Below are 26,562 nucleotides of genomic sequence, written 5' to 3'. Positions count from 1 at the left end.
TATTGCTTCATGTCTCAAGGTGATATTAACACACGAGTGTTGCAATCCTCTCACTTTGTTGGCAAATCTGGCAACCACTGATTGGACAGTAAAACTAAACTGACGGAAATACGTCTTCAATTGATCTTCACAATAAAAGTATCTACTTTAGAAATGTTATCTTATTTTAATTTGAAGGTAAGAAAGTGCCATAGTAGTACTTAATCTGTCTTCCATTTATTTAAAATGTCTCATGTTACTCTATATAGTTGATAAAAACGTGTTTAAAGACAGTTATTCACCACCAAACCGCAACACCGATTTTACTTTGACAAGTCCAACGTTTGTTACCGGGTGAAGAGGACAGGAAAGAGGTACGACTTGTCACTTGGTTTTTAGCAACAGCAATCTTTTTCCCTTTTATTTGGCGTATATTTTGTCATAACTACAACACCACAGCGATAAGGATTTGTTTTTGATACCTCACCACAAGTAAGGCGACTCGTTATTGGTTATAAACCCCTTGTTTTAGTGTAGAAGCTGCCTAGCTCCCTAGCTTAGCCGTTAGCATGGCTAACCGGTTAGCATGTGGAGGATGATGTGCACGCATTTGTCATCATATCTTGTTTCAGACTGACCCACAGAACTGAGGTTATTTCAGTTTACCACAGGTGTTATTGCCGTGATGCAGTCAGTAATATATGTGCCTTCGTTTTATCTTTTCGTTTGATGTTTTCTCTTAGTTATTACCATATATTTTCAATGCCAGTTTGCGTGTTGACGATATTTTCACACTGACAGTTTGATGTAGTCACTGGAATGTAACTAAGTACATTTACTCAAGTACACTTTTGAGGCACTTGTACTTCACTTGAGTAATTGTTATGTTATACTTTTACTTTACTACATTTGAGGCATTGTTTTGACTTTTTACTCAAAAAGACTTGTTACAGATATGGATTATAATACACAGAATATAAACCAAGCATAACTCATTATGTATTAATGTAAAGGTTCAGTTAACCAGCAGTATATAAAGTAATGTAAAGAATCCCCACCTTGTGCAACATTGACATTAATGTATTAAAACATATAATACAAAACGTGTACGTTTATTTAATCTGATATACAGTGAAATTAGTACTTTAACTTTTTGGACTCAAAGTATAACTTAATGGCATATTGCACTTTTGCTTCAGGCGTTTACTTGTAACAGATGTTAACAGTTTAGTATTGCTACTTGTACCTAAGTAAAAGATGTGAGTACTCCTTACTTCTCTGAATGTAGTATTGCTTAAGAGTCATTGGTAAGAAGTTGTGACAGTCACACAGCGTCTCATGTTCTCTTGCTCAGTAGGAAGTGAAACTACAGCGGGGAGGACGTTGTTGAGCCAGAGACACAAACTTCCCTTCCTCCTGAACTGCCTGACCGGCTGAAACCTCGATTGCCATGGCAGCCAATGGAGCAAAGTGTGAGCAGCCACAGAAACGGGCCGGAGCCAAAGGCAAACAGAATGGCAAAGCAATAGGTAGGTTTTTTGTCTTTTTGAAGCCGTTTGCAGGTCCTGAAACACACAAAACATAGGCTTAGCATCTTACATGGTACTTATTAAGACACAAAACCTTAAAGCTTTGAATGATAAACACATTAAGAAATGGGAAATGCTGTTTTTGTTAAGTACAAAAGGAATTAATTATATATAGAGAAGGAGGAATTCAAATAAACCTTCTAAATATATATATTTACTTTCTTGCTAATACTTTTGTTTATAAAAAATGTCAAACAAACAAATACACAGGTTAAATATATAATGAAATCTGTAAATGTAAAATATTAGTTTGTTTGAATAGAAAAACATGTTTTACTTTTATTTTGCAATACTTTCTTTTTAAACTTTTCACGAAGTTCGAGAAGTCACCCCTCATCTGAAGTGACCCTGTAGACTTTACCCCTTATCTCTGATGACACAGAACGATAAGCGCTACATGGTTTGAAAAAGTCATAAAAAGCGTGATTCACTTTGTTACTTTCAGTTTTCAAAGCAGCGACAGCGACCGTCATGTCATAGTATCATGTATTTAGCATTACCATTTCAACAAGATTATATAATTGACGTAGAAACAGATGTCGTAGTATGTGAGGGTGATTGCAACTCTGTTTGTTCTCCAGACTCTTCAGTTAGAGAGAGGCGACAGAGGGATAAGGAGGAGCGCCTATCTCTGGTGGTTTGGAGGAGGCCCGTCACCACAATACATTACTTCCTTCTGGAGACCCTCATCAAGCTAAAGGAGTGGACGTTTCAGTAAGAAGTCAAACCGGTTTCTCTACTCTCTTCTTTGTCGTGCTACATTTTTCAGGATGTTTGTGCTTCCTTGTGACCTTATTTGTTTTTGTGGGACTTTGTTTTGAACACCAATAAGAAAAGCAGGTTCAGGTTGTTTATTTGTACCCGTAGGAAGGTTTTGGTTTGCAGATAAAAGACAAGGGATCCATTGTGACACATGTTTTAAAACAACACAGACAACAGGCAACAGGGACATCTTTAAAAAAAAGTATCCAGCAAGTTAATAGATAATAAATACATAGCCTCGCTTTGATGCTGCTACAACTTGATACTTGTGCGATGCCTGCTGGATTAAAGCTGTTTTTTAAAACGCTTTGTTCTACAATTTGGTCAAACTAACCTCTGGCCCAAAAGAATAAGCTAACACTGTGTGCAAAGTCAGCATTTCACACAGAACTAGTTTCCGCTGTAACTGTCTGAGGCTGCAGCCGCACGAGAACGGTAACGGTCGTATCCGCTACAGTTCTCTATCATAGACGGTTCGGCCACACGAGGCCGACAGGGAAACGCAGAAAATGATAACGGGTCCCAAGGTGGGTAGATCTGGGGACGAAACGCTCTGGGGACGAAACGCTCTGGGGGACTACCAGAGAGATTTACAGCAGGAGCAAACGCTTGCCTCGGGGAGGGAGAAAAAGAGCCAGAGCGTACACCGTGGAGAATAAACAGAAGGGCAACCATGCACAGGAAGTCTTCTTCGCTGCTTTTGGTGTATTTTGTGGCAGAAGCACAGCGCCACTTACAGGCCCGGCATATGTACTACTACTACCACTACATATGTACAGCATATGTACTCCAGCGCTTTTGAGCGGTCTCGTGTGAACGGACACGTTTCTGGTGCCTATTGCGTGTGGACGCAAGACTTTTTTGATATTGAATTCGGTTCGTTTGCGTTACCGTGGCTCCAGTCTAAGGTTCAGGGTCTCCAGGTTCAAAGCTAGTTGACCGAGATATTTGTAAGATTGCGCAAGCACACAAATAACTATAATAAAAAGTCATTTCTACAAGAAAATATAAGAGATAAGACACAATTGTTCAATTTTTTATGTTGGAACTTGTGTCTTTAACAACATTTTGTTTGATTTCTTTGTTTCAGGCTTTGGCAGCGACGAGGCCTGGTGTCCTTAGTTCTGGTGTTATGTTCTCTGTTCTCCTTCGCCTACTCCACGGAGGGCTCACACCAACAAGTAAGGCTCTCCTGACTTCAGTGATGTTAATAATCAACACCATTGCTCCACCAACAGCCTGTTTAAAGGTTAATGATAACTCTAAAACATTCCTCGAGGGAAGCTTGTGTTGGGAGATAATGAAGTACGCACTGTTGTCAAGTAACCCTTGGACATACAATCAGTCGGCTTCAAGGTCCGCTACAGTTTGTTACAAGCTTCAATATAGATTCTTATATCTTTCTAGATTGTTCACATTTATAATGATGAAGTAATATGTAATTCACTACAAATAATTTAATCATAATACATTATTATTTGGAGGCATCCAAGGACACCTGACAGTAATGTTCTACAGGTAGAAATATATTAAAATAAACAATTAGATTACAAATGATATGCACATTTAAACTTTATAAGCGCTACCCAGTATGTGAAATAACAAATAAAAAATATATAAATACATTTAAATGAGCTCCTTTTTTCTGCAGCTGGAAATTATTGCACCCATAAATTAAAAAGAATAAGAATAAATATTTATTTTAAATACAAAAATAAAAATATAATTATAAAGTGTATTTCTTACAATTTTTTTTAAGTTTCCTCAAATAAGTATAACATTTATACTTGATATTTGTGTATTATATCAAAATAAACCCATTTCCTTCTAAAAAAAATATAATAATCTAATGCAACAATAACTTAAAAAAAAAAAAAAATGTATTTGTTTATTCATATGTATTTATTTTGGCTATAATCAAACCTTGACAACAACAGAGAGAGTCATGTTAAACATTACAAATATTAAATATGAGTACATGGTAGCATCCAACAGTTAATGAAAGACACAAACAGTAATTAACTGTAAAAACTAAAATAATGCATTAATACGTTTTTTCTGTCTTTTCTAATCAGTTTTGTGTTACTTTCTTCCCCTTCAGTGGGTTAGCTACCTGGAGAAGAGGTTTCTATGGTGTGCGTACTGGGTGGGTCTCGGGATCCTGTCCTCAGTGGGCCTCGGGACCGGACTGCACACGTTTCTGCTCTATCTGGTAAGACAACACTTGTTTATGGTTTGTGAAAAGTGCACACACCAGTGAGCTGGGTTAGAACAGAACAAAGAGAAACACTCCAGCATCAGGCTCCCCTGCATTCAAAAGGATTTGCAGATTTCCATGCACTGGGGCTTATGGCGCATTTCCACTGCAGGGCCTCGCACGGCTTAGTACGGTATAGTTAGGCCTTGTTAGGCCAGGCTCACTTTATGCTGCGTTTCCATTACAGTTTAGTAGCTGGGGCAGTAACTATAGTAACGCAGTGTAGGCGGAGCCGTGACGTCATCTTCAATGCGAACCACAAAACCAACATCAGCCGTTAGCTCTTAGCACTCAGAGCTCGCTGGTTTGTACTCGTTTAACAAAAGTTAAACGAGTACAAACCACAGACTGCCTGTGTCATGGCGAATACAGTCGCTGGTTTATTTATGTCTGTATAGGCCGTTGTTGTGAGTGTGGACGGTCGGAGCTTATACTGCGTGTTAGCTTAGCCGATCTCCATTCAGAAAACACACATTTTAAAAGGGTTTTTCGCCTGCCGTCTGTCTGCAGACTTGTCAAAGCATTAATTCATGGTTTTTACTAACCGGTATCAGTATGTTGTTACTTCGGCATCATTTTGAAACGTGTATTACAATTAAATCACGGTAAAATATGTTCATCTTGTTGTAGTTGCCAGCGATTCTCTCTAGTTTAGCAACTCAGCCCGGTTGTTGGCCCGGAAAGAACCTCGATTTTGGAGAGCCAGAAAACTGTGAAAAAGTACCCGCTAGCCGGAACTACGCCTAGTGGAAACGCAACCAAAAGCGCTTAAACCGCACTTAGTCCCCTTTCAAAGGACCTGGGGCCTCATTTCTAAACGGTGCGTACGCTCAAAAGATGGCGTACGGCAGTTTCTACGCAATGTTTGCGATTTCTAAAAAACAAACTTGACGGAAAAATGTGCGGTCCTCCACGCAAACTCTGACCCATGCGTACGCACTAAGCACAAAAACGGGAGAGACGAGAAACTGCGACACCGTTGGCAGAAGGAAGAATGGAGATAAATATGTGGAAATAATATCCACGAAATGTAGTTTGAATGAGTTCAGCTTTTATTTATCATACGTGCATAGCTACAGTGTAGTTATGACGATGCAAATCTTAGGTCACAGGCTCCTCCAACAGTGCAACACAATAAAACAGATAAACACAAACAAATAGTGCAAGTAATAAGTAAATACAAAAGGAAAAATAGTGTAAGTGATGGAATGATATATTAGATAAATAATTTGTTATGTTGTTTCAAGTTCAGTTGAAAACAGTGTCGGTAAAAAAGTAATCTACTTGCCCACCGGAGAAAAAAAACAAAACATAAAATTAATTTCCCCTGAAACCCCATTCATATCTAATTATTCACATGTTGTATCATGATGGTACCACCCAAAGGCGGAAACATTATAAACTCAGTCAGTCTCAATTCTGTGTGTTTCTGAAAGATGCAGACAGATTTAAATAACATAAAATTCCCTAGATGTACCTGCCTAAATAACTCTTAGTTGTATTTCTATAAAGCCACTGTGTGTGCACGCCAGAGGGTGGCGTCACACTCCATATTCTCTGTCTTCTTTAAAGTGTGACCCGTCAGTGCTAAACCAAATGTTAATGATTTCCCCGACAGTCACAGAGCGACTGAGTCACCCAACTGTGTGTCATTTGTCTTGGTAAAAAGGAGAATTTGGCAAAAGTAAAACCATAGTTGAGCCTAGTCCGCTTTAGGGTGGGGATGATGTGGCTTTTCTTCTTTACAGCATGTACAGATGTGGGTGTGCTGAGTCAGCTGTTTCCACCACAATGAAATCATGGGAAAAGATGTAACTGTGACCTTCCTTCGAGAGTATTTGCACTATTTCCATTATTGCTGTGAAGCTCACCATGTGTTTGCACAAGTCTTCGATTGTCTTTGTGGATTACTTGATATCCTTTTCCCCACTATAATGCATAAGTCAAACCGGTTTCTCTACTCTCTCTTTGTTGTCGTGCTACATTTTTCAGGATGTTTGTGCTTCCTTGTGACCTACCTTTTGCCTTATTGGTTTTTGTAGAGCTTTGTTTTGATCACCAATAAGAAAAGCAGGTTCAGGTTATTCATTTGTACCCGTGCATTAGTAGTGCTGGCTTTACTTCTCTTCCCCACCAGTCCAGGCATCTTTTGTCTTTTCCCCCTTAAGATTATATAGCATTTCCTCCAGCTATCATTTTAAATACACTTCTAAAATCATCCCCTTTCCATTTCATTAATGGCCCTTTTTAAGCTTATGAGACAACCGTTTCATTGCAGACTGTAATGTGTATGTTGGGAAATGGCAGTGCATACATTATTTTAGATATATTTCGAACTCGGACTCTCATTCACTCATTCATTCGTGTAACTCCACCTCTGAGAAGTGCAGCACCAGCGCGCAAAGAGCTGTGCCTTTTACGCAACGCCTTCACTGTGTTGACTTTAGAACAGCTAAAGAGCGACCGCAGGCTGCTACGTTTTAACCACACACACCTCTACACACACACACACACCTCTCTACACACCTCTACACACATCGATGCCCGATTAATCCCCCTATTACTCGTTTTATGAAGGAGAGGTCCGGTCACTAAGGCGCATGATGTGTGTGTGTGCTCAGCTCTGCTCTGTGTGCGTGTGTGTTTGGTTTGTGTGTGTCCGACGACGGCATTTGTTTTCAAATTACCATGAACAGTAATTTACACACATCTGGCCAACTCCATATGTATATGTGGGTGTTCCCAAATGAAAGAAATGTGTTTAATCTTAACGTTGCACTGTCTGCACACACACACACACACACACACACACACATCATGCGCCCTGGTACATACACTAGTCCGTTGTATTGGCTTCGATGCAATATTTCTTTGTGCACAGACACAGTTAGGAAAACAATGAGACGGTGTCATGTGGGAGCACCTTACAGACCATGGAGAAATGCTGTGACCCTGCTGAAGGGGAGCCAGGGCAGAAGGCTTAACATGTTGATGTCAAATATTTGTGTTGTACTCCACTCCTGTTATCACTTTAGAGCCCTTTTAGAACTTATAGGGTTAACATTTCAGCGCCCCACTCTCCATTGCTGTTTATGTTGAAAATAAAACAAAACTTTTCATAACCACAATATTTTAACTGATTTAAATGTGGAAACTGGGGTTATTCATCAGAATTTCCTATGACTTGACTTGTGACTTGCTTGACCTGAGCAATGACTTGACTTGCTTGACTCTCACCACAGTGACTTGGGACTTGCTTGAGACTTGTAGGTTAAGACTTGCTCATGACTTGCACATGTATGACTTACTTATGTATGAGTGTTCCATAGTTATAGTTATTTCGGATGTAAAAAAAAAAAATGAATCCAACGGAGCACTGTCTGTGCAGTAGCTGGTGGAGAGGGTGGTGCCGGATTATCCATAATAAAGAACAGTTTATTCAGAGTCTTCCTCTCCGACACATCTCCCAACGTGGCTGGTTTTCAGCAGAGGTCTGAGCCAGCCTTCTTCCAGGGTGATGGAGAAACTGCATTCCTCTCTGATGAGGACGGTGCTGTCCATGCCAAAGCTGATGCATGAATCTGTGAAGCTGCCAATGTCAGGAAAATCCCCAGTGTTAATGCTGAAGGAAAAACCACAGTTCCCACCTGCACAGTTCAACTGAATTTACCTCAATCCTTAAGCATTCATACATTGCCTCACAGAGAGGTTGATATCATAATGTTCCTGGAAAAGGGGGTTCACATATCAGCATTATCTGATGATTCATCATGATGTTTTGGAGGTCATTGCATCTTAGTGATGGATTCAGTCACAGTTGTGTGGTTGAAATAGGAAAAACACACAGTTGCTTCGACTCATTGTTTTAAGAAAGCTTCTTTTAGATATTTACCTTTTTTAAATGTTTGAAGATAAGGATTAGAATGTAAATCCAACCCTTTAGCTTATTCATCTGTTTGGTTTAAATCCAATTATCTGCACTTTAAATATCCAGTGTGTATGATGCCAAGATGATGGATACTACTTCTGATAACTGCATGTCAAAACTAAATATGCTGCTGTTTTTCAAAATGCCTCGAGGATTGTATTGTACAATGTTTGCTGACACACAGGAACCACACCCAATCATTTCCTTCCTGGGTGAAAAAGCCAAAGCAGAGTGCCGTGGAATTTCCTGATCTAATTCATGCAGCTAAGACGATAGTGTTTTAATGACCCCTCCTGTTGAGTCACCTTCCCAATAACATGTACATGTTTAGACCCAACACTTCAGTATTTTGGGTTTTAAACCAGTTCTATTATGCCTGGGTTTATATCCACTTGAATAATTGTTGTTGGGTAAACAAGTGGTTTAAAAGAATCAGAAATGTTTTATTCGTCCCGTACATGAAAATGTACTTTGTTACAGCAACATGGCAGTGTAGATAGAAGGCAGATTGAGTACACATTTGTGGTAAAACAATTATATACCAGCATTATAAAGTACGTGAACATAAATGTCCTTGTATGTAAATGTGCTTTGATGACCTTGGTGAACAGAAGTATCGCTGTCCAGGGGTCTTAAAAAGTATTAAAGGTTGATAAATCAATTTAGCGAAAATTAAGGCTATTCAAAAGGCATTTTCCAAGGTATTACATTGTGTAGCTTGGTTTCAATAAGTATATAAATGGTCCAAAGAGGTTGTATTCTACAGTCTGCCTGAATGTAATCATGGCGTAGGTGTGTAGTGTGATTCTGTGTCGTTTATTTATGGCATCCCGTTGGGTTTGGCTGACGCTTTTATCCAAAGCGACTTACAATAAGTGCATTCGACCAGGAAGACACAACCTTGAAGAAAACAGAATCATATAAGTACATCAGGTTTCATAGAGCCAAACATTTCAAGTGCTACTCAACTGGCTTTAGATAAGCCAGTCCTTTATTAGTATATAAGTGCTTTGTTAGTAATTCTCTCGCTCGAAGTGGAGTCGAAAGAGATGAGTTTTCAGTCTGCGCCGGAAGATGTGCAAGCTATCAGCTGTCCTGATTTCAATGGGGAGCTCATTCCACCATCTTGGAGCCAGGATAGCAAACCCACGTGTTTTTGCTGATGGGAACTTGAGTCTTAGAAAAGCTCTTAAAGGGAATTACATTTGACTTCAGGATTCCTGCATATACCCTGCTGTCTCACTATCAGACAGACTATTTTGATTTAGAGACATTACGCTTTATTCATTGGGGTTTCAATGAACTTTGTTGCTTCAAGGGGTCTACTGGCAGTGCTTTCGCCAAGTTGTCCTGTTGTACAAATGAATAATACATTTTATTTGATGGGTACTTACTTGCTGATTCATGACTTACTAAACAAGACGTTTGGTAAATGTCTGAGTAACATCATTTTGACTCAGCTCAGTGTCATGGAGAAATGCCGTTAAAAGGAGTTTGGTTTGAGTGTGTTGTGTAAACTAAAGAAGCCTCCTGTGTGCTCACACTCCGTGGGGGGGGTGTAGCGTAACTATGGGGGAGCCGTTGCAGTCAACACAGATTAATTGTGTGCCATCTACTGTCAGGGCTGCGTGCATCACCTGAAGGAGGCATAAAGGAGGATCTGTGTTACAGTTACAGGTGGGCCGGCTGGTGTTGAGGCCAGGTGGCTCAGCCAGACGTCCTGACTGAGAGAAATGATATACCTGCCTGTCAGAGACTCTGTGACTCAGCTGCTGTTTGTGCTGATGAGTCTGTTAGCACACAAGCTGCATTTGTTCATGAAACTAGGGCTGCTTCTAACAGTCATGTTCTTTATTCATAAATCTGAGGAATAGTCTTTTCATCAATTAATGAATCGGAATCCCTTTTTTAGTCCCACGGAGGGGAAATGTGCGTAGTTACAGCAGGAAAAAGAGCCACAGACAGCTTAATGTTACATTATGTTAAATATGTGACATGCATTTTTTTTTTAAAAGTACTAAGTTATGATATAATACAAAAATATATAATAAAAAATAAAAAGTTACATAATTTAAAAAGATACACATCCTGTAACAGTTCTATGTTATATATATATATATATATATATATATATATATGGTACAGTTATTAACGGCATCTATATATATTGCACATCTAGCACATATTGCACAAAGGTGGTTGGTATTTAACAGCAGCAAGTTACACAATTTACAAAATACACACCTTGTAACAGTTCTAAGGATAATGAAACATTTGGTTTACAAAATGTCAGAAAATAGTAAAACAATTCCAAGCCAGTTCCTCATAATCCAAGGTGGTGTCTTTTATATGTCAGCCCAAAATAAGATATTTAGTTAAATATGATTTTAAACAAAGAAAAATAGGAAATGTGTGTATTTGAGAGGCTGAAAAAACGCATATAAAGAAGAACTAACATCTGCTCCTTTTTTACAAGAAACACCGTGTTTTCTTTATTTACTTGTATTTGCCTCTCTATTTAACGTGACTCTACTAATCTTGTTTATTTCAGGGGGTCCGCGGGGTCTTAAAAAGTATTAAAAGTTGATAAATCAATTTAGCGAAAATATTAAAGGGCATTTCTCAAGGTATTACATTTTGTAGCTTGTTTTCAATAAGTATATAAATGGTCCAAAGAGGTTGTATTCTACAGTCTGCCTGAATGTAATCATTGCGTAGGTGTGTAGTGTGATTCTGTGTAGTTTATTGATGGCATCCCGTTGGGTTTGACGTCATCTGAACAGGACATCGCACGCTCACTGCTTGATAGCACGCGAAGGTCCGTTTACGCCGCTTGTTAAACAACATCGTTATGAGGAAATGCAAGTCTGCGTCCAAATGGTTGGAAGATAAGGAGGAAGGACAATCAATACTGTATATAGTCAATGTGAGGTAAAGTGTGTCGCCAAGGTAACTGGTTAGAACTCCAAGTGGCGATGAGGTCTTAAAATGTATGGAAAGGGTCTTAAAAGGTATTACATTTGACTTCAGGATTCCTGCATATTTCCTTTTCCCTGTCCCTTTGCTGTAACGTTGTAAATCTGGGAGGAATAAAGAACTATTCATTCTGACTGTCCGTGTGTCTCCCCTCTCTCAGGGTCCTCACATAGCATCAGTGACTCTGGCAGCATACGAGTGCAGCTCCACAGACTTCCCCGAGCCTCCGTACCCGGACCAGATCGTCTGTCCTCAGGGCGGGGGGCTGGAGGGAAGCATCTCCCTCTTCTCCATCATGTCCAAGGTCCGCCTGGAGGCCTGCATGTGGGTGAGTCTTTGAATAAAGAGCCTGTGCAGTGATCCACGCGGAACAATGCCATGAATGTTTGGCAGTGCGACAACCATGACTGACCACGTGAGAATCATTCATCCTAATGAATTCACCCTCTTTTCAACATGCCTATCCCAGGGCAAAAGCGTTTATCATACTTCTATATTTATAGGACCCCTGAAGATACTTTACACAAAGCAGTCACATGTACAAACTTAAGTTGATAGTGGCATGAACACAGCGGTGTGAGATGTCCTCAGATCTCTGAAGTCCTGCATTCAGAATGTGACTTAAGTCAAAGTAAAAAAAATATTGGGATGGAAATACTTAAATTATCAGAAATAATCAATACATTTGATTTTTCTTATTACTTACTTAATAATTAATATTAATAATAGAATAGTAATAATTAATAATACTTAATAATCTTATATATTTTTTAATTGTATTATTTTTCTTATTTATTATTGAAGCAAAAATGTGCCGCTGTGCGAAAAGGTGGAGCTCATTTAAATGTATTTATGTATACTTTATTTATTACTTTATTACTGTGTAGCTTTGGGGGCCCGGTAAAGCCTTTCTGATTTAATGATATCGTAATTAATATATATTGATTTTATTTGTGTTTGCGGTCAGGTAAATGAAGCAAAATATACGTCCTAAAGTACCAAAACTAAAAGTACTTATTATGCAGAATGGTCATTTTCAGAATAACATATTAAATCACTGGATTATAATGCATGCAGGAGAAGCTTACTTAACTTGTTATACTCTTAAGTATTCTTATCCATTATAATACTTAAGAATAATTAGCTGGTTTATATTTTGTGTTAGGTAAATGCTGCAAGTAAAAAGTAAAAATATTACCATAAATGCACCATAAAAAATAAAATACTCAACAAGTACCTCGTCCTTTTTACTCAAATACAGTAATGGAATAGAAGTTACTTTCCAACGCTGCATTAGAAGTTGCCTGTGGGTAAATGTGGTAAAAGGATGTTCAAACTCTGACTCTGAGCGTTTCTCTTGGGGCTCGTTCAGGGTGCAGGCACCGCCATCGGAGAGCTGCCTCCGTACTTCATGGCCCGAGCCGCTCGGCAGTCTGGAGCCGACCCAGAGGACGAAGACTACGAGGAGTTTGAGGAGATGCTGGAGCAGGCCGAGGGCGCTCAGGTCAGAGCTACACACATAAGCACGCACACACACACACAAAAAAAGTAGCCTGAACTCCTTTCTTTCAATAAATAACTTACAGCAGCTAAATGTAATATTTAATTAGTAATTCCTCTCCAGTATTTACACTCGATTAACCAACCCAATGATCAGTTCTGGTCCTCATCTTTATAATGCACAACTGACCATGGAGCCACTGTGCAGTGATTGGTCCAAAAGTGCCATGTGACTTCAGTGAAGCTCCTCCCTCCTTACACTTCCAGTAAATCTGTCTGTTGGTGGGTGAGTCACCCTGAGCACAACTCCCCTTTTAATCATCCCTGGGGCTAAACTCTCCCTGCCTCCCGTCTTCTCTGTTTTCACCAGCCTATAATTTGAATGACAGACAGTTTGTGTCAGGAGCCGGGCTCACATGACTGCAGAGATCAGATGCTGAGATCAGATGCTGAGATCAGCAACAGGCAAATGGAGAAAACGTGAACAATGTCTCCATGAGCTGCTCTTAATTCACTGGTTCTCACATAAGGCTAAAGAAGCCAAAATCATGGGAATATTTGTATCTTTTATTTAGCAAAAGTACAATAAAAAAAATCACACATTTTCAGATATTATATTGGATCTACAGACATTGAGTATTCGTCATTAAAACAGAACTTAAATAACAACGCCACAATAAGAAATGCTTAAAACTGAAATAAAAAAAACATGAAAATGTGAATGATGAGTAAGCAGGAATTAAATAATTATAAAAAAGTTAGGCTACATATAACAAGGGGTTGGCTGGGAGAAACAAATATATAGAGAGCCGAAGTCCCTCCCTTTCCGGTGGAACTCCATGGGACCTTATTTCGGAAAGATTATGTATTGAAGTCAATGGCGAGAGAAAAGTTATCTTTCGATCCCGTTTGAATTGTGCCACGAATCACTCATATGATGTTTGTCAATTTAAAAAAATAATTTCCATGTAAAAAAAGTCATAGTTTGTCGTAAAACTGTGAAGTAACACTTATTTGTGAGTGAAACCGCTCAATGAACTACATCTCTGGTCTCGCACAACACACGTCACCAACACCAGAATGAGGTGAAAAGTATTAAACGTCTGGGCATGTTGAGAGCTGTACATACACAAAAGGGGAGTTAGTCGGTTCCGTAAGAGCCAGCATGCGGGACCGGCTGTACAAGGTTTCTGTGAGTGTTAAAACGTGTGTAATGTCAGCCAGCTAACATTAGCTAACAAGCTACACTCCTGTGTCACTAGTTTTCTGTGTACCTTGTCCTTGCCAACACTAATGTTATCCACAGCATCCACAGCGATCACGCAGTTCTTAACGAGAAAACTAGTTGCTCAAACAAAACACAGGAGTGCACCTTGTTAGCTAATGTTAGCTAGCTGACATTAACGTTACACATTACCCTCGTTTGAAACTCACCTCGGCTCTCACGGAACCGACTATCTCCCCTTGTGTGTATAATAATAATAATAATAATAATAATTAATTAATTAATAATAATAATAATTCCTTACATTTATTATAGCGCTTTTTCAATGACTCAAAGCGCTTTACATATACACACATTACACATATATCATACATGCAATGGTCAGATACTGTGGACAATACCCACAGGAGCAAGTTCAGGTGAAGTGTCTTGCCCAAGGACACACCGGCTTTACAGACGCAGCAGCGGCGGGTTGTATGTACAGCTCTCAACATGCCCAGACTTGTAGTGATGTTCACCTCTTTTAATACTTTTCGCCTCATTCTGAAAGAGAGAGGTGAAATGTGCCAACGTGACGGCCGTCTTGGTGTTGGTGACGTGTGTTGTGCGGGACCAGAGAGTAGTAGTAGTTCATTGAGCGGTTTCACACAAAAAAAGTGTTACTTCACAGTTCTACGAATTTTTTATTTTTTTTGACTTGCAAAATCATCTTTTAAATTGACAAACATCATGTGTGTAATTCGTGGCACAATTCAAGTGGGATCGAAAGATAATCTTTCTCTCCCCATTGACTTCAATACATAGTTTTTCTGAAATAAGGTCCCATGGCGGTCCCCGGAAAGGGAGGGACTTCGCCTCTATAAATATAAATCAGGGAATAAAAACAAAAGAAAATAACAAAGAGCTTTGAGAAACAACATGAGATTTTGAGAATTAAAAACTAAGAAACTATTTGAAAATAATCAAAACTATTGTAAGAAAGACATACAATAAATGTATCACTTGTAAATTTTAATGCTATGTCCGATGCTGTGAAATTGGCATGACTTAAAGAAATAAGACTGCTTTGAAGATTTAAACAATTAAGCATGTAATTGTGGAGACTCAACTGAAATGTATTGCTTCCAAAAATGTCCGTTGATGGGATGCCAGATTTTGAAACTGCCTCTTAATCTCCCTCCTGCATCGGCTCTGATCTCCACCGTGTAACCACAGACATCCCCCCCCCCCCCCCCAGGGAGGGAGATAGCATCAAAAGATCCCCACCAAACTCACCAAACCCAAATAAATAAATCTCTAAGTGCTAAAAAATAGCCGGTTCAAAGAATACAAATATATGTTTACAATGTAATGTGATTTTAAAATGTTTTTCTTTTGTTACATTTCTTTGCAGGGTTTGGTCACAAGAGCAAAACTGGGAGTTCAGCATATGGTGCAGAAAGTTGGATTTTTCGGGATCTTGGCTTGCGCCTCTGTAAGTGACATTTTCATTAGTAATATAATGTCCCTGCAATTTCTACTACATGCATCATCGAAGTTTCATTTCACAAATGACAAACATGTGTTGCTGTTGATGCAAAAAGGAATTAATTGCCTGTAATAGAGCATACCTGCCAACCCTACCGATTTGACATGTTTCTACCGCCTACCGACTTAGCTGGCTTTCCCTACCGAATTTCAATCTTCCCAAACTATAACAAATAAAAATGACACTGGACTCGACTTTTGACGGACACCGTTTGCGCGTGTCTGTGATCCCATTATACTAACAGTCCTCTGTGTTTCTGAAAGAGAAACAACGTGCAGAGGAAGGGCAGCGTTACCCCCGGGGCTGATGGGTAATCACTCCCAAATGACTTGGGGGAACAGAGACGAGGCATTTGAGTCCTGCAGGGTTTCCCCGTTAATATCAGTGTCTCGAAAACACATGTTGGCGACTGAAAGACATCCAGTGTTTGGTCTTTTCCTGAAGCATCCTTTACCTACAGTGTCTCAACTGAAAGAGGACCACAAACGCACAACAAATATAATACAATTTTGGCATGTTTATCTCCCATTCTTTCACTTTTTCTGACATGTCGTTAATGTCTCTGTTTAGTGAACTCCAGCAATCTGAAAGCCTGTACATTATTTATATCACACTTTATCAGTAGAAAAATGCAGGAAATGACTTTTTTAATGCAGTATTTTCTGATTTATGGCGCAACACAAAGATATTTCGCTCTGTGTAAACCTTTGACTCTAATATGTCAACAACATGAAACAAGAATATGAACCTGGCTTTATCCAATGTTCACACAAGAGTTCTACATCCTGACACATCCTACACTGTCTCAACTGAAAGAGGACCAGAAACACATTCAAAATATAATAAAATGTGGAGACTTTGGGATATTTATCTCCCATTCTTTTACTTTTCGGACATTTTACAGACCAAACATGTCGTTGATGTCACTGTTTACCAAACTACCACTTTTTCTGAAAAATGCATCAAATGATGCAATATATGTTAAATACATAGTTTATACATGTAATTACTGGTGTTCCGTTTCTTCTGATTACCTCATTTGGGCGTGCACATATGCCGCGCGCAAACCTAACTCTTTTGGATTTGGAAAGGTTGCATGTATGATAGAGTGGTGCAGAAATGAGTCCATAAACCGAGAAATTAGTTAGCATTTTGCCAACTCCGGTTCCCTTGTCTGGAAATCAACAGTTTTTTGTTATGTGTTTTTGGTTGTTAGCCTTAAATAAGGTCTGTGGTTAACACAAGCTGAAGAGATTTTAACATTCTGTTCTACAACATAAAATACATCAGTAAATATCCCACTGTTGAATTTAAAAACGGCGGTTGCTAACAAGTCTCTCATTCAAACGACTAAACGTCATCACGCCCAACATTAGCCACTTTTAGCTTAGCGATTGTGACATGAAGTCATGTTACGGTGCTGTAGTTCCTTTATTGCCTAATGTTAGCTGTTTTCTTCAAACATCTTTCAGTGGTGTTAATGTCTGAGATGATTCTGCTGAACAAAGCTTGTAAGTGTCATGATCGTTTGTTTGCCACAGATCTTATTTTCAACAATAGTCCAAAATCACATGGAGAAATCCCATTGCTTTTTGTGGAGCCCTTTTGTTGCTCACGTCCGGACCAGCCTACACAAATACATCATTACTGCACCACTCTATAAGGGTCATTTAGACCCCATTTACACGGGAACGTTTGCGTTTACGCACCGTATGCGTTTTCAAAAAGGTCTTCCATTCACGCATTCGATTTATTTAACATGTCCGTTCACACGAAACCGCTGGAAACGCTGTAGTATATATGCCAGGCCTGTAAGTATCGCTGCTGCCGCCACAAAATACACCAAAAGCAGAGAAGAAGACCCCGGAGCATGGTTGCCATGGTTGCCCTTCTGTTTATATTTCATCGTTATCAGAAAATGATCGTATAGAGGCGTACAGACGGATCCGTTTGACCCCCCAGAGCGTTTAGTTTTCAAATCTATCCACCTTGGGACCCGTTATCGTTTGCGGGGTCCGTTTCTATCGTTTTGTTACGGCCTCGTGTGAACGAAAGGGCTATACGCAAGAGAAACTATGCGGATACAACACGTTTCGTCCTCGTGTAAACGGGGTATTATAAGACTGTTGCTCAGTTATACTATCCAATGTGTGTGTTTCAGATCCCCAATCCTCTGTTTGACCTTGCTGGAATTACTTGCGGTCATTTCATGGTTCCCTTCTGGACCTTCTTTGGAGCTACTCTGATTGGGAAAGCCGTCATCAAGATGCATATACAGGTCAGTATCTCAACAGAAGAGTTTGTGAGAGCACCAGCTCACCTAAAATAAAACCAACATTTCTATTTTAACATAAAACATAGAGGCAAACAGCATCTTGGCTTCAGATATGACTCATGTTTTGTTTCATGTCATCACAGTCCACATTGTAATAATGCTTATACAAAAACTCCACTGGTAAGAAAGGAAAGAGTATGCACTGCTGAGTGATTCACCACCTCAAAACGTGTGGGAGAACAAAGATCAGACCTCGAGCTGAGATCATGGGTCCGTCTTTGAGAAACTCCTGATTGATACTTCTGGTTTACTCTTTGTGACTCTGCTCCTCTGGGGATTCCTCACTCTGGTTTTAGCTTTGGGATGCCTCCAGACCATATACACAGATGAAAAGAGGGAAGCTTTTAAAAGGCTTTAACAAGACTTTGAAAAATCGGCAATTACCGAGTGCATTGTTGAGTCTGCCACCCCAGTGACTAATATAAGCAAAGAAGTACTCGGTACCAATCAATCCTCAAATGAAATGCAGAGTTAAATCCCAGGTCAAATGTACGTTAAAAAGTCTAGAACATACTGTCTTCAATGATTGTAATCGTATGTTAAATGTTGTTTTTTAAATGTAAGGGATAATGCACAGCAAGGCAGTCAGGTGTCTTGTCTTCCTCTGCTGTTCCCTTTAGTGTTTCCTTCCTGTCTGTCTTCCTCTGCTGTTCCCTTTAGTGTTTCCTTCCTGTCTGTCTTCCTCTGCTGTTCCCTTTAGTGTTTCCTTCCTGTTTGTCTTCTTCTGCTGTTCCCTTTAGTGTGTCCTTCCTGTTTGTCTTCTTCTGCTGTTCCCTTTAGTGTGTCCTTCCTGTTTGTCTTCTTCTGCTGTTCCCTTTAGTGTGTCCTTCCTGTCTGTCTTCTTCTGCTGTTCCCTTTAGTGTTTCCTTCCTGTCTGTCTTCTTCTGCTGTTCCCTTTAGTGTTTCCTTCCTTCCTGTCTGTCTTCCTCTGCTGTTCCCTTTAGTGTTTCCTTCCTGTCTGTCTTCCTCTGCTGTTCCCTTTAGTGTTTCCTTCCTGTCTGTCTTCCTCTGCTGTTCCCTTTAGTGTTTCCTTCCTGTCTGTCTTCTTCTGCTGTTCCCTTTAGTGTTTCCTTCCTGTCTGTCTTCCTCTGCTGTTCCCTTTAGTGTTTCCTTCCTGTCTGTCTTCCTCTGCTGTTCCCTTTAGTGTTTCCTTCCTGTCTGTCTTCCTCTGCTGTTCCCTTTAGTGTTTCCTTCCTGTTTGTCTTCTTCTGCTGTTCCCTTTAGTGTGTCCTTCCTGTTTGTCTTCTTCTGCTGTTCCCTTTAGTGTGTCCTTCCTGTTTGTCTTCTTCTGCTGTTCCCTTTAGTGTGTCCTTCCTGTTTGTCTTCTTCTGCTGTTCCCTTTAGTGTGTCCTTCCTGTCTGTCTTCTTCTGCTGTTCCCTTTAGTGTTTCCTTCCTGTCTGTCTTCTTCTGCTGTTCCCTTTAGTGTTTCCTTCCTGTCTGTCTTCTTCTGCTGTTCCCTTTAGTGTTTCCTTCCTGTCTGTCTTCTTCTGCTGTTCCCTTTAGTGTTTTCTTCCTGTCTGTCTTCTTCTGCTGTTGAGTGTTTACTTCCCGGACGTTTCTCAATGTCGAGTACACCTGCTGCAGAGCCACTATTTCAAGTATACTACGTCATCGAGTGGCGCCGAAGGACTGTTTAAATGCATGTTAAATGCCCAGCATTCGGCGCCACTCGATCACGTAGTATACTTGAAATAGTGGCTCTGCAGCAGGTGTACTCGACATTGAAAAACGGCCACTGTCTGTCTTCTTCTACTGTTCCCTTTAGTCGTTACTTCCTGTCTGTCTTCTTCTACTGATTTCTCTGAGGTTGAGCTCTCTGTCTTTTAACCTCTTTCCGTCTCTTGTTCTCTTTTCGTTAATGATATGAACGGGAAAAGTAACTAATCCTGTCAATTAAATGTAGTGGAGTCAAAGTAAGTAGTAGAATAAAATGGAAAAACTCAAGTAAAGTACCTCAAAATGTTCCTTAAGTGTAGTACTGGATTCAATGGACTTTCCACCACTGTATAGGCTTATATTAAAATGTAGAGTGTTTATCGAAAGTGAGTCGCTGAGGGTCTATTCATGTCATGGTACCAGCTGGTGATCTCACTTTGAGGAGGAAGTATAGTGGACATGAGAAGCTAGACATGAAGGAAATGAAGCAGACTGTAAATCGCTGAGGGGGGGGACTCTTTGTGTTTGTACCTTTTCAAATCTCTCAGGCATCACGTGTCACATCCTGTCTGATTTTGTCCGGGGGGCCGTGTGTCATGCTGTTTAAAGCTGATCAGTTTCAGGGAAATATTGCGGTTTTGCCCCCCCAAACACAAACCATACAAAGCCCCTAGCAGCCCAAAATGTTGCTTAGTGCCCGGTTTAAATTAGTAATTAGTTTGTCTGCGGACAGTGGCAGATGTGGCCTCAATTAACCACAGCTGTGCCACTACAGTTAGATATCCTAATATACAATATTTTTATCCAACAATATATACTTCTTAGAGACAATTGGTGTGTTCTTTAATTCTTTATTTGTTCCTAAATTGTTCTTCTGATGTCTCTAACCTGGTATATAAGGAAATGTATAATGATATGTTGCATTACATTACATCTGGCCAAAGTGACTTACAATAAGTGCAATAAACCATAAAGATACAACTGAAAACCAACAAGAATGCAGATGTATACACTTTAAATGAGACATCCCTTGTTAGTGCTTGTGCATTCATGGCCAATGTATGATATGTGTGTTGTTTATACCTCTATATGATCAACAAGTAATGGGTTTGAATTATTTCTTCCTTTTTCCTACAGAAACTTTTTGTTATCATTACCTTCAGCAAGCACATAGTGGAGCAGATGGTGTCACTCATTGGGTAAGTGTGTGTGTGTGTGTGTGTGTGTGTGTGTGTGTGTGTGTGTGTGTGGTGTGTGTGTGTGTGTGTGTGTGTGTGTGTGTGTGTGTGTGTGGTGTGTGTGTGTGTGGTGTGTGTGTGTGTGTGTGGTGTGTGTGTGTGTGTGTGTATGTGGTGTGTGTGTGTGTGTGTGTGTGTGTGTGTGTGTGTGTGTGTGTGGTGTGTGTGTGTGTGTGGTGTGTGTGTGTGTGTGTGTGGTGTGTGTGTGTGTGTGTGTGTGTGTGTGTGTGTGTGTGTGTGTGTGTGTGTGTGTGTGTGTGTGTGTGTGTGTGTGTGTGTGTTATGTGTGTGTGTTGTGTGTTATGGGTACTTGTGCAGTCATTGTCTTTCCCCTGGTTTTGTGGTTAGCGATACATTCGTAAACATTTTCAGATGTATTTCGACCACTGATTGTAGACCCTGTACGAATAAACACTTTCACTGGGGGGGGGGGGTACGAGCATGCTTTTTACATTTTTCCAGACAAAGGTTTCTCCCCCACCCCCACCCCCCCCACATGCAATTAATCTCTGCAGCATTGGTGGTCAGGCATGTGAGGTCCCATCTGAAACGTGTTGTTGGTCTGACTCACCGAGTTCAGCTGTGACTGAGAGATGGACGAACACGCAATCATTTACTTAGAGAAAAACTAAAGAGACATAAAACATAATTGTAGTATAACAATGATGTGGCGGTTATAACATGTTTTGACTCCAAATAATGTTTTTTTTTATTAATTTATTTTAAAAAATAAGAATTTTCTCTAGCTAATAAAATATGTTGTGACTAAATAAATAAATAAAAAAACAAAAACTTTCTTTGACTTTTATAACAGGTTGTGACTGTATAATACATAATAATAATAATAATAATAATAATAATAATAGATGTATTTAATTCAAAAAATAATAAGAACTTTCTCTAGCTGATTAAACATGTTGTGACTCTAAATAAATAATTAAAAACAAAGAAGAAAATAAAGGAAATGTAATACATAAATTAAAAAACACTTTTTCTGGCTATTAAAACAAGTTGTTACTCAAAATATATAATAATTTATAAAACACAATAATTGGTCGTTTTTTTTACATGTTTAAGTTTTATGAAGTAATTCCGTAACCTTAACTTGATCCCAAAGCTTTACGGTGATGCAAGTATTAAAGGAGAAAGCAATAAGATAGTAGGTCCAGTCGTTGTTTGTCCTCAGGCAAGATGATGTCCAGAGGAAATGTTTTCTTTTTGTTATTAGGAACTAAAGTCCCAGGTTCTTTCCCATGAAGTCTCGCAGTGACTCGCGATGAGTGTGCTAGTGAGGATACAGAATGTTTGCTTTTTGGGGGGGAATAGATAACAAGAAACAGTCAGAACTAGTTGGGCTTCTTTGGAATCAGCACTTCCTTGTTTAGTAAACTTTTTTTTGCTTAGTCACATCAATGTGTTAATCTAACCTTGGACAGAATTGAAATCATGCAGTGGAAGTTTCTTCAGCCTGTAGTAGAACATTAAATTAAGTTTTGTCATCATGTAAGACTCATGTTAAAGATGGGGTATGTAATTTATTTCAAAAACACTTTTTGTTATATTCCATGGAATGCTCTTAACATCCCGATAGCAATGAATACATTAAATGCTTTGTCAAAAAATCCATACATAAATGTCATCTGTGGAAGCCGTAGTACTGTAAAAAGCACGACCAATCACCTGAGCCAGCCCGGCTAAAATAACTGGATGGCCTACCTGGCTGTCAGCCTTCCATCTGTGCACAAACTTATCTCGTGCCCTCATTGGTCATGTGCGCGTTCGTGTGTGTTGGAGGAGGGGCTCTGTGAGGAAGTCTGAAGGAAGGGGCAGTTTTTTTTTTTTTTTTTAATTCTAACACACTCTAGCTGGTTTCTCCATTCTTACCTGCCCCACCTTTAACTGTGCCCCTGCTGAACAAATGGTCCCTTTTTTGTATACTTTTTTTACGGGAATCTTTTTGTAATCCTTAATTCGCCACAGAAGGTTTTGGTATTTTTTTCCTAAATTTAATTTCTCTATTTTTCGTTTGGTCACAACATGTTTTAACAGCGCTGAATTTTATTTTTTTTAAGTTACATTTCTCCTTATTTAATTGTTTTTAAGTCTTTATTCAAATAATGTTTTAACTTGTTTTTTGGAAATACATTTCTTTTTTTGGAGTTGCAACATTTTACAACAGGGCCTTCTTTCAAATTAATACTAAATCTGTGGTTTGTTAAGACATTAATGTTCTTACATTTAGGTTTTAAAAGGCCTCAAATTGTCCTAAATGTCATTTTATAGGTTTTTAAATGAATGCTCTTCTATAAGTTCTAATAGGGTCCTAAGAATTAATCAAGTTGTTGCTTGGTGAGAGAAAATTGAACCACTGTTATCTATAAATCTATAGATTACCTCTAAGATTTGTTATATATCACTATAAACATGTCGATAGATTTGTGTAATTGAAGTAATTGTGGGACTTACATATTGTCATAGGCTCCATATTGTCCTCCTTAGTTCTGCTAAAATGACGACCATGTGAGGAAATGTGTATGACATGTTATTCTTTGTGATCATAAAGTGAGTTAAGTTAAAACCTGCAGAGAACACGTCTGATTGGCCCCCTGGTGAGCTCACCCTCACTACCATATAAGGGCACGAGCACACCCTGATTAGATATCTTTCCACCAGAAGGCAGCTATGGTGGTAAAAGGTGATGACATCATGTCGACTCACTTCCTGGTTGAAAGGCTGACACTATAGAGAGCTGAGGAGTATAAGAGGAGGGCTGAAGGCTTCCTGCTTCACTCCTCACTCCTCTCTGCTGAGTGAAGGAGGTAGAGGCTCCAGGAGGGGCCCTTCAGCAGAGGCCCCTCAGCAGCTCTCACAGGGGGCTCAGTGAGGAGCTTTGGTAGTGTTCAGGGAAACAGAAGAAAGGGAATAAGATGTTCAAGATTCACTGTTGGGCTCCCTGACGAAGGTAAGGTGCTGAAATGGTGAGTTTTTGTTCCTCCTGCAGGGCTGTGCCCAGAGTGGGGCCCTCGCTGCAGAAGCCCTTCAGTCAGTACCTGGAGGCCCAGAGGAACAAGCTGCACCACGCCGGAGGGAGTGCACCAGCGGTGAGAACAACTCTTTGATCAAGAGAAGCCCTTGTTTTTAACAGTGGTACTTCTACTTTACCTGAAGATCTTCAATGTATGCTTCGTCTTTTAAGACAGTATTGTACTTTTTACTCCACTACATTTATATGACAGCTTTTATCAGGGTGTCCGCGGGGTCTTAAAAAGTATTAAAAGTTGATAAATCAATTTAGTGAAAATGAAGGCTATTAAAAAGTATTAAAGGGCATTTTCCAAGGCATTACATTTTGTAGCTTGTTTTCAATAAGTATATCAATGGTCCAAAGAGGTTGTATTCTACAGTCTGCCTGAATGTAATCATGGCGTAGGTGTGTAGTGTGATTCTGTGTAGTTTATTTATGGCATCCCGTTGGGTTTGACGTCATCTGAACAGGACATCGCGCGCTCACTGCTTGATAGCGCGAAGGCCCGTTTACGCCGGTTGTTAAAGAACATCGTTATGGGGAAATGCAAGTTTGCGTCCAAATGGTTGGAAGATAAGGAGGAAGGACAATCAATACTGTATATAGTAAATGTGAGGTAAAGTGTGTCGCCAAGGTAACCGGTTAGAACTCAAAGTGGCGATGAGGTCTTAAAATGTATGGAAAGGGTCTTAAAAAAGGTCTTAAAAAGTCTTACATTTGACTTCAGATTCCTGCATACACCCTGTTTATAGATTCAGACTTGTAGCTAATATCAATACATAAACATTGACATTATTTTAATGATAAGATATCCAGCAGCAGTTCAAGAAAAGTAATAACAGTTATCTCCAAATGTACCAGCTGTGATGAATAATCCAGACATTTTAAATAAATATCTTTCCGACATAGGCAATGAATCTTAACAATTATTTTAACTTTATGTACCAAAGTTTATTTTGATGCCAGTACTTTTACTTAAATAGGATTTTGAATGCAGGACTTTACAGTGTTTTTACTGCTTAGTTCTGCAACTTATTAGAACTTATTCCACCTCTGGTTTTTAATCAACAAAATGTGAGCTCTATGAATCTATTCATTTGTTAATATTAACAATATAAATGCACGTCTTTTGTCTTACTCTGAGCTGGGAGCGTGTTATAGCGTAGCCCAACGATACTTCATTTTTAAATATAATTTAAAGTTTGGAAAGTCAGATAGCGACACATTTACCTTTTCTTTGTTTTAGATAAATGCACAATGCTTTTTAGAAGAAGGGAATAAAATATATGTAGAAATTATATGTAATGTGCCCTCTAGTGGACAAAGTATGTAACAACGAAACGGATCAATTTCTTTATTCAATAAAAAAAACGTAATGTACTGGAATGACTTACTTATTGGAAACAAATGGGTGTGGGACACAAACTCCTTATGGAGGGAACACAGGGATTGTAGCCTTTGCACAGAAACCTATATAACAGACTACAGGGAAGAGAACACCCAAAAAAGCCGAATATGGCCTCTTTAAGTACACTACTTGAGTAAATGTACTTAGTTAATTTCCACCATTGGTAAATAACAGCTTATGCTCTCCCAATGTTTGTGTTCCCAGGATGAGAACTGGCTGTCGTGGGTGTTTGAGAAGGTGGTGCTCGTCATGGTCTGCTACTTCGTCTCTTCCATCATTAACTCCACGGCTCAGAGCTACGCCAAGCGGCTGCAGCAGCAGAGGCACTCAGAAGAGAAGACCAAGTGATGATGAGTCAACAACAACAACAACAACAACAGAAGGAGCGCTGCAAACATCCAAGTGACTGTGTTTGTTTCTGCTGCTGCCTCCCCTCGGCCACAGCCACTCACAACTTAACAACAAACCTCACCCCCCCCCCTCCCCCTCCCCCATCCATTCTCAGAGGCTGACTACTGAAAAACAAGCACTATGTGTCGGTTTGTGTCGGTGTATGTGTGTCGGTGTGCGCTTTTGAGGATGTCCCTCTTCAGGTTTTGTAGTTCTTCCTCTCATCTCACTCTAGGTTTGTCTTGTAGTGCGATTGGTCTGGTGTTACTTTGAATTAACCCTTTGTTGACCTCAGCAGTAAAGCAGCAGCGGTTGGGTGGGGGCTGTGTGTGTGCAGCGCCCATCAGATGCCTTATGCAAGACGGGAGCGCCTGACTTCCCTTTGAATATAGTTCTTTACTCATTAACTTGATTTGTATTTAATTTTTGTAACATTTACTTTTTTCAGCGTTAAATTATCCTCATGTTTCTGTCCGGTTTAAAAAAAAAAAAAAAAAAGTGAGACCAATTTCTCTTTTAAAATGTTGGAGGGAAAAAATAGCAATATCAACTTAAAGCAGTGTGGTATTGATGGTTTGCACATTGTGTAAATATCTTTTTTTGACGGTATGCGCAGATGTATTTCTATTCTGATGGTCTGTGTGGAAAACAAAAAAGAAGTGATATCATTTGTAAAAGTGACATTGTACTCTGAGCTAACTAGTCCCATTTCTATTCTGTACATTTAGGTTGATTCAGATCATATATAAAACGTGTAAATCATTG

General features: G+C 39.5%; 1 protein-coding gene across 4 annotated transcripts; it reads left to right on the top strand.

Annotated features, from left to right (window-relative positions):
• The first annotated feature begins 196 nt into the window (after nucleotides 1-196).
• Nucleotides 197-26,562, top strand: vmp1 (vacuole membrane protein 1). 4 transcript variants are annotated; one of them, XM_034224581.1, is made up of 12 exons: nucleotides 197-353; nucleotides 1,334-1,508; nucleotides 2,150-2,282; nucleotides 3,421-3,511; nucleotides 4,432-4,542; nucleotides 11,652-11,819; nucleotides 12,864-12,995; nucleotides 15,610-15,690; nucleotides 17,906-18,022; nucleotides 20,874-20,935; nucleotides 23,976-24,075; nucleotides 25,612-26,562. In XM_034224581.1, the coding sequence occupies exons 2-12, from the start codon at nucleotides 1,430-1,432 to the stop codon at nucleotides 25,753-25,755; spliced, it is 1,218 nt and encodes a 405-aa protein (XP_034080472.1). In that variant the 5' UTR covers nucleotides 197-353; nucleotides 1,334-1,429; the 3' UTR covers nucleotides 25,756-26,562. The 4 variants fall into 4 exon arrangements, with proteins under 4 accessions (XP_034080472.1, XP_034080471.1, XP_034080469.1 ...); XM_034224580.1 differs by having other exon boundaries at nucleotides 217-353; nucleotides 1,337-1,508; XM_034224578.1 differs by having other exon boundaries at nucleotides 287-471.

The sequence above is a fragment of the Gymnodraco acuticeps genome, unplaced genomic scaffold (assembly GCF_902827175.1).
Source record: "Gymnodraco acuticeps unplaced genomic scaffold, fGymAcu1.1, whole genome shotgun sequence".
In the NCBI taxonomy this organism is placed as follows: domain Eukaryota; kingdom Metazoa; phylum Chordata; class Actinopteri; order Perciformes; family Bathydraconidae; genus Gymnodraco; species Gymnodraco acuticeps.
This window is presented reverse-complemented; position numbering and strand designations above follow the sequence as displayed.